Here is an 8970-nt window from a genome sequence, read left to right on the forward strand (position 1 = left end):
CTTTACAGCATTGACTGGGGTTCTCAGGGTGACATTTCTATTCTCTTGGCTGATTTGGAAATTTCTTAGGAACATGTAAAGAAGGACTCACTCAAATGCCTAATTAGAGTTGAGGGACTTGGCATTCAGACTCTGGCCAACTTTTAAACAGCATCATTAAAAACCGTGTTAGCAATCTGCTGAGAGAAGTAGTCACTGCCGATTTGAAGGAGTGAGTGGACTTTGCTGGAGAAATGCATAAAGTTCATTGCCAAAGAGCAAGTAGCAGGATGATTTCTTTTTCTAGCTCAGGAAGCTGGCCATTTTGCACTGACATGTCATGATTCAGACAATCTGGAGCGTGTGGAAATCTAGAGAGTGGATCCAAAAAGTGTCCCATCTGTCGAAATAGCTTCTTAGCAGGAGCAGTGGCCTTTAACCTCTCAAATCCTACTCAAGTCTTAAGGGAAATTAGTCTAATGGTCTTTATTGATAGTATTCTCTACTAAACCGTGTTCCACTTCACAAAGAGAAAACACAAAGTGATCGGCCATTTCTTCTTAATTTAGCCCAGGAGGTGAATTCTCTCTCACCTCCAAGAAAAATGGTATCTGATTGGTTGAGGGTGGCATCCTATCCAGAAGAGTGAGAAACATCTTGCTTCCGCAAGTGAAAATAATAATCACAGAGTTATCAAGACAACTACAAAAGCACGTGTCCAGTATCCAGTAGGATCCCTATTTTCATGTGTCTATAAAACAGTGGTGGTTATCTCTGATGGTGGGAATTTAAGTACTTTTGTAGTTTTCAGCGTCCTACAAATTTTTTGTAATCAGCATATGTTACAGTCAGAAAAATAATCACTTTTGTGGATCTTTTCATATAAAAGAATTTGGTTATTCCTAAAGAAAATTCCAGCGATGTGTTACAGTAACGTGCATATTGAGATGAGTGAATGGGTCCATTTTTTTCCCCCTGCAGGTTCTCCCCAGGATATAGCAGCCGTGAGAAGCCAAGCAGCCCTCCAGAGCATTCGAACATCACGGTTGATGGCACAGAATGCGGGCATGATGGGAATGGGACCCTCCCAGAACCCAGGGACAATGGCCACGGCAGCAGCCCAGTCGGAGATGGGACTGGCCCCTTATAGTAACACACCTACCAGCCAACCCGGAATGTACAGTATGAGCCCAGGAATGACCCAAATGTTGCAGCACCCAAACCAAAGTGGCATGAGCATCGCACACAACCAAGCCCAGGGGCCAAGGCAGCCCGCCTCCGGGCAAGGGGTTGGCATGGTGAGTGGCTTTGGACAGAGCATGCTGGTGAACTCGGCCATCAGCCAACAGCACCAGCAGATGAAAGGGCCCGTGAGCCAGGCTCTGCCGAGGCCCCAGGGCCCACCGAGGCTGCAGGGCATCATGGGCACGGTCCAGCAGGGAACGCAGAGCTGGCAGCAGAGGAGCTTACAGGGGATGCCTGGGAGGACTAGTGGAGAACTGGGATCATTCAACAACGGTGCAAGCTACCCACTTCAGGCTGGCCAGCCGAGGCTGACCAAGCAACACTTCCCACAGGGACTGGGCCAGGTTGTGGATGCTAACACCGGCGCGGTGAGAACCCTCAACCCAGCTGCCATGGGTCGGCAGATGATGCCACCGCTCCCGGGGCAGCAAGGCGGCGGCCAGGCCAGGCCGATGGTCATGTCCGGCCTAAGCCAGGGTGTCCCCGGCATGCCAGCGTTCAGCCAGCCCCCGGCACAGCAGCAGATGCCCAGTGGCAGCTTCGCCCCAAGCGGCCAGAGCCAGGCCTACGAGCGGAACCCCCCTCAGGACATGGCATACAATTACAGCGGCGAAGCCGCCGGGGCTTCCTTCCCCGGCCTCTCGGACAGTGCAGACCTCGTGGACTCCATCATCAAAGGGGGGCCGGGGGATGAGTGGATGCAGGAGCTCGATGAGTTGTTTGGGAACCCCTAGTCAAGAGGAGGCCCCAAGAGCCACAACTCTAGTGCTGAAAGCTTAAAACGTGAGAAAGAAACAGGATGTTGAGCCATCCCTGTTTTTCGTTTTTTTGACCCACGGAAACTGAGCAAAACTGCAGCTGGCCCACAGTGAAAGATCCAGGTGCCAATCCGCAGCCCCCACTGGGCCTCGTTTCACCTGATTTTCACACAGCACTCAAGACAACACGCCACGCAGGTCCCTGCTGCGAGAGAGGGAGACACACTGGAGGCAGGTGGGGAAGACAGATCTGAAGCCCCTCGGCCCCGCACTCCCTGTGCCCGCCCAGCCCAGGGAGAGCTGCTCCAGCCCGTCCCTCTGCTGCCCGGTGTGGGGTGTCCGTCAGCCCCTCCTGGCCCAGCTCCGGAGACCGCAGAGCCCGGGGCCGGGAAGAATCCCACGGAGGCTGCTGGGTGGTGGCACAGGCCAAGAGCGCAGGTCAGAAGTGCGCTGAACTCTGGCTGGAAAGAGCTGTCAGGCGTCAAGACGTGCTACTGTGTTTGGAGGGTGGACACGAAGAACAGTGAGATGTCACAGGGAGACTACAAAGGATCTTACAAGCCTGTCTGCTGCCCGTGATGACCCTCAGGAATTTTAGAGGCGTTGCTGCTAGCTGCCTCTCAAGGAAAGCCACGTGAGCCTAGAGAAGGGTCTGTCCGGCAGTCCTGGGGGAGGCAGCCCTCTGCTGGTGACTGTGGTGGCGGTCCCCTGGGGCAGCTGGGCCGGAGCCTCCTGGGGCCTCGGTGCGATACTGATAACGTCCAGGCAGTTCACATCTATTTCTGGTGGCCACGGGGTGGAGAGACCCCGACTGGATGCTGTGTCGTCTTTCCCCACACCCCTCCCCACCCTGTTCCTTCTTGCCTCCACCCCATCCTGCCCCTGCTTTTCCTTACAGACTATTCCAGAAGAAATGAAGCTTTTGTCTTTAGGGGGCCTGGGCAGAATCAGAATAAACGCAAGAACGTAGACCGTGCCTGAAATGCAAAGGCAACACTGGAGTTTTTTTGCTCTAACATGTAGTCGAGTGAATATTCTCCGCCCGGAACTGAGCAGGCCCCTCTGATGTTCGACGGTGGGTTTATAGGAGCCACACCTGACACTTCTGGGACACCCTGGGAGGAATGGCCCCAATGGTCACTGACTCTGGCTCCCTTTGGAAGAACCCCGGGGGTGTTGCTCTGAAATTGGCCTTGCCCTTAATCCCTACTCACTGGAAAGACAAATCTAAAACACTGAGAGACAAGGAACTGAAAAATCAATTGCCCCACCTTACACATTTTGATGATGAAAAGAAGGAAGATACAATTCCTCCCATATGGGCAAAGTAATCCGCTCAGAAAGTCCTGTACAGTCGTTCTCTTTGTAAATCACTCCAATCTGCCCTAAGCGAAGTCTGTCGGAAGGGATGACAACCTCTACCACTTCCTGTAAGGCTTGTCTTTTTAGTCCTTGCTGCTGTTCCCACTGTCCCGTTTTTGGAGGCCATGCGGCATAATTATTATCCAGAGTAAGAATGGCGCGTGCTTTTCTCCCACCACCCACCTGCTCCGTGTCCGAAAGGCTGGCTCCCTCTGTACGCTCACATGCACCCCGCTGCGCCACACGTGGACCAAGGCTGTGGGAGGCTGGACTGGCTGTACTCAGAAGGGGTCCCGAGAAGGGGGCTCGAATGGGAAGCTGGGGCCAGAGGATGGAGACAGGCAGGCAGGCAAACACTGCCCTTGGCTTGCTCGCCACGTCCCAAGGTAGTGGATCTCCTGAGCAAGGGGCAGGATGGAGAGCAGGGGAGGCCGGGTGGGCGAGAGCCCAGGCAGAGGCTGTACCCTGGGAAGAGGTGGTGGCAGGTGACCGTAAGCCCCTTGCCTGGGGAGGGGCCACCACCAGGGAAACTCTTGAGTGGAAACAGATAAAAACCAAAAAAAAAACACAAAAAACAAAAAAATACACAAAGTAAACAAACAAGAAAACAGAAAGCATAATTACCTTTTTCTGAAAGGTACAGGAAACAAATATATAAGCAACGATGAGAAACTGGGGGTGGCTGATGGAGAGAAGGGGGCTCCATTACCTTGTAAAAGCTTCCTCCAAATGCTTAGTACTGGGACCAACTAAATAGAGAGGTAGATTTTAATAAGGTCGTTTTGTTTTTGTTTTTGTTTTTGTTTTTACTACGGTGCTGATGTATATGTAATGTCTAAAAAAGTTATTTGTAAATAAGTTTTTACAATACTGCAGATATCACTGGGTCTACTATCTGTAAAAAAATATACATATAAATATATATATACTGTTTGTTTAAAATAGAGTATTTTTATTTCATTCTTTAACTCATCATCACAGCAGTGGTATCGCACTTCAGATGACATCTAATGACTAATTTGTACTGTATGACCTATGGCAACTTGCTCCATTTTATTCAGATTTTTCTAGTTTTCTGTTTTTACTTTGTACATTGAGCATTGCTTATTTCCTTTTAAGAATTATGTACAGAACTCGGAAATGTAGAAATGAAGTGATGTTGACATACCACTTTTAAAGAAAAGAAAACAAATAAAAGATCATTATCTGAATCAATCCCAAATATAGTTTATTTTAGGGTTGTCACTGGGTCTCCAGCTTTAATTAAACAGATATACTTATGCCTGGGTTTTAATTGGTTAACTGCAGTTCTTGTCTCAAAATTCTTGATATCATTAACTATTTAACAGTGGAGATCAACCATTCTCAGTCTTTTTAACTCAACCACACAACTAAAACTTTTTAAATTTTCACCCCAAGGGATGTAGCAAAGGGAAGAGAAAAAGCCAGCTTTGAAAGGAACATAATGAAGTCCATTTGTGGAATCATGTGCCATAACTGTTCCATTTCAACTGGTTCATTCAGAGGACTTGGAAAACTGATAGTAAAATTTTCATTAAAAAAAAAAAGAGGGGCGTCTGGGTGGCTCAGTCGGTAAAGCTTCCAACTTCAGCTCAGGTCATGATCTTGCAGTCTGTGGGTTCAAGCCCTGCGTCGGGCTCTGTGCTGACAGCTTGGAGCCTGGAGCCTGCTTTGGATTCTGTGTTTCCCTCTCTTTCTGCCCCTCCCCCACTCTCTCTCTCTCTCTCTCTCTCTCTCTCAAAAATAAGTAAACATTAATATTAAAAAAAAAAATCCTCAAGGGATATATGGAAGGAAAAGTAACAAAGGGGTCTTGCCCCACTATAGTGGACACTGTCCATGTACACTTACGTACACACACACACACACACACACACACACAATCCACGCACACCTTACTTCCAGCCCTTGCTCTGCCCGCACCATCCACAGGTTGTTGGAAATGCTTAGAGGTTTGCATTTCTCCAGATCAACATTAATCAATGAGTCGCTAGTGCAAGTGTGTGAGAAGATAGTTCGGCTTCCTGGACAAGCCCTGAGATAGGATTTAGGTCCTCCAGAGCTCCCCTGCGGCCTCAGGCAAACACCGGGACTTTGCCTGAAGTCCCTTCACTTGGCTTCTTGTCCTTCCCCACTCCGTTCCGATTACCCTCCTGGGGGGACCTTCCTTAAGGAATCACACACATGTGAATCCACTCCTCCTCTTTAGGAGACCTGTCCCTGAGACTTCCATGAAACTCGAAAAGGCATAGTAAAACAACACAATGCAAAACTACCTGGGTTAAGCAAAAAAAAAAAAAAAAAAAGCCACAAAAACAATAAAGTCATCATCAGAAACAGATCCAAAACAAAGGTGAGTTTTAATAGATACAAACCAAGAGGAAGAATGCGTTTGAGTCACAGCCCGGCCCTACCGATGGGGCACTGTGGTTCCAGACTGGCTGGCACATGACAGCATGGAGAAAACAGTATGACAACGTGCTTTGTCCCAGCGATAAGGGCTTAGCACTCCGCCAGAGAACAGGAGGTTGAAAAAGGAACTGACGGGGGGTGGAGGGTGGGAAGGCTGATAAACAGAAATGAAATCTTGAAGCCGAGGAGAGTTGAGTACTTCTAGTCCCAAGTAGTCAAAACCACGTAGTTTCATTCACACGAAAACACATTGTGCACTGAATGAATGGCATCCCCTTCTCCTTCAAGATGATTTCTTAGATGTAATCTTACTGACCTTTTTAAAATCCCAATGCAGTGAATGTGTGGTGGGGGAAGAGGTGGAGAATAAACATCTTCTTTCTAGGAAGTCACCAGGCATCTGCCCCGTGACATGTATTTTGTTGCTGAAAGTTGAGCACTCAGAAGCCCTTGACCCTTCTTTTCAAGGAAAGCTGTGTCTGGAGACAAAGGGTGAAAAACAAATGACCTGATTTTTCCTTATTAATGACCTTTTTGGCCTCACCCCACCCACCTGCAACCCTGCAAAGGGCCGTGGGGGAGGGGAAGTGCCAGGGAACGGAACAGGGCTACTTGTTTGTACAGCCAGCCCTCTGTCGCTAGATTTTCTTTTTCATTTTTTCCCCCTCTTCTCTCTCCAGTCTTCTCCTCTAGTCTCTTTTTGAAGTTCCAAGGACATTTGACACCACTCTGGTGTCCTCTGGGGAAGCTACCACGACCTGCATGATTTCACGTGACAGGTGGAGGCGATTATGGCAGCATGCACCCAAGGGGGGCCCAAGTGTCCCTGCCGGGCCAGCACGGGTGCTGTGGCCCAACAGTCAGGCCTGTAGTGCTCGACTTGAAACAGATCTTCACCACTGCCAAGAAACCGATTTCAGGTTTTAACTTCATAGAAAGGATTTTGAAACTTCTTGTTATGAACGTTATCAAACAAAAGTAGACCAGGGGTACAGCGAATAACTACACACTTTGCCATATATGCCTGACGTGCGTACTTGTCCAAATAAGTTCGACACATTAGCTACTTCACCCCTCAACCTCTCAACACGCAGCTCCCAAGAATCTCTTCCCTAGCCACAAGATCGTTGTCACACAACACAATGAACATTAATTCCCTCAGTATCATCTAATTCTCACTTTATATTCAGATTGTCCTTATCGTCTCCCAAATGTCTTCCATAGCTGGTTTTTTCCAAGCAGGATTTGGTCAAGGATCCCACATTGCCATCTGGTTTTTATGCCCCTTAAGACTCTTTTAATATAGAACAGTTCTATGGGGCGCCTGGGTGGCTCAGTCGGTTAAGCGTCTGGCTTCGGCTCAGGTCATGATCTCGCAGTTCGTGAGTTCAAGCCCCGCGTCTGGCTCTGTGCTGACATCTCAGAGCCTGGAGCCTGCTTCAGATTCTGTCTCCTTCTCTCTCTCTGCCCCTCCCCTGCTCATGCTCTGTCTCTATCTCTCAAGAATAATAAACTTAAAAAAAAAAAAGAACAGTTCTCCATCCTTTTTCATAACACTGACTTTTTTGAGCCAATGAATCTGATTTCTAAAAATAAAATCCAGGGGCGCCTGGGTGGCTCAGTCAGTTAAGCCTCCGACTTCAGCTCAGGTCATGATCTCACAGTCCGTGAGTTCGAGCCCTGCGTCAGGCTCTGTGCTGACAGCTCAGAGCCTGGAGTCTGCTTCTGATTCTGTGTCTCCCTCTCTTTCTGCCCCTCCCCTGCTCATGCTCTGTCTCTCTCTGTCTCAAAAATAAATAAAAACATTCAAAATAAAATCCATCATGGGGCACCTGGGTGGCTCAGTCATTAAGCATCCTACTTCCGCTCAGGTCATGATCTCACAGTTCACAGGTTGGAGCCCCGCCTGCGGCTCTGTGCTGACAACTTGGAGCCTGGAGCCTGCTTCGGATTCTGTGTCTCCCTCTCTCTCTGCCCCTCCCTCGCTCACTCTCTCTCTCCCAAAAATCAATAAACATTAAAAAAATTTTAATCCATCAACTCCTGTGTATGTGTGTATACATATATATACATACATACCACAAACAAAAGAAACTCACATTTCTCTGGCCAGCATGTTTGCTCCTTGTAGGCAAATGTACAGGAATTAAAATAATCAAGAGTTTGCCCTGGTGACAACAGAATTAGAACAAAGGAAAATTTTATGATTCAAATGTTTAAAGATACAAAGCTCTGACATCCTGGTGTACCCATCTTCTTTTTCCACAAGTTTTTAACCAAATTCTGTGTGTGTGTGTGTGTGTGTGTGTGTGTGTTTGTAGTTTACCTTTTTAAATAGCTCCAGTTTAGATGCAAAATAGAAATTGTTTATAAATCCTCAAGTGTAAGATTGGGAAAGTTGTGCGTTCTTTTCCCTACTTCCGAAGGATATGATTACGCAGTAATTGTTCCTCAGGGTCAAAATTTTGCATTCTTTCTTCCTTATTGTCTTCAATGTGTGAAACAATTAAAATGTCACAATACAAGTCACTGTAACTGATCAGAAAACGAAAGTGTAAAAAGACCATAGAAACACAGCATTTTAGTGAGTATTAGCCCCATTTTTCCCAAGGAAGACAGGCAGAGTGCTACAAAGCGCGGCGGTAGCCTGAGCAGCAGGCGGGAGAACCGGATTAGTGCCGGCTGGCTCTGGTCTCCACCTCTTGGCTCCACTAACCTCATGGATGAGGTGCCTTAGTCAACATCAAACAGCCAATGAGTGGGGGACCCAGACTAGTATCCAGATATCGCCGTTCCCAGACCGATACGTTCTCAGCGTATTGGGAATATGTAGTAGTGCTATTTGGGATGCAAAGAGTTGTAATGTCTTTCCCACTATTCTGGAAACACTAGTGTTTACCTTTATTTATTTTCCTATTATTCATAGTCTTTTTTTTTTTTTTTTAACGTTTATTTTTGAGACAGAGAGAGAGAGAGACAGAGCATGAACGGGGAAGGGGCAGAGAGAGAGGGAGACACAGAATCGGAAGCAGGCTCCAGGCTCTGAGCCATCAGCCCAGAGCCCAACGCGGGGCTCAAACTCACGGACCGCGAGATCGTGACCTGAGCTGAAGTCGGACGCTTAACCGACTGAGCCACCCAGACGCCCCTATTCATAGTCCTTAAAACTTCCTTTGGGGCGCCTGGGTGGCTC

At 47.9% G+C, this 8970-nt stretch overlaps 1 protein-coding gene across 2 annotated transcripts in view; it reads left to right on the forward strand.

The window, feature by feature from the left end:
- MAML3 (mastermind like transcriptional coactivator 3) overlaps positions 1-4559 on the forward strand; it is a 411086-nt gene extending 406527 nt beyond the window's left edge. For both annotated transcript variants that reach the window (XM_053901243.1, XM_053901244.1), the window contains exon 5: positions 961-4559. In XM_053901243.1, coding sequence (XP_053757218.1) covers positions 961-1958 — 998 coding nt within the window. In that variant the 3' untranslated portion in view covers positions 1959-4559. The remainder of the gene's footprint in view (positions 1-960) is intronic.
- The last annotated feature ends 4411 nt before the right edge of the window (positions 4560-8970 follow it).

Source organism: Panthera pardus, unplaced genomic scaffold (assembly GCF_024362965.1).
Source record: "Panthera pardus isolate Hobbes unplaced genomic scaffold, ASM2436296v1 HiC_scaffold_13, whole genome shotgun sequence".
NCBI classification, from domain to species: domain Eukaryota; kingdom Metazoa; phylum Chordata; class Mammalia; order Carnivora; family Felidae; genus Panthera; species Panthera pardus.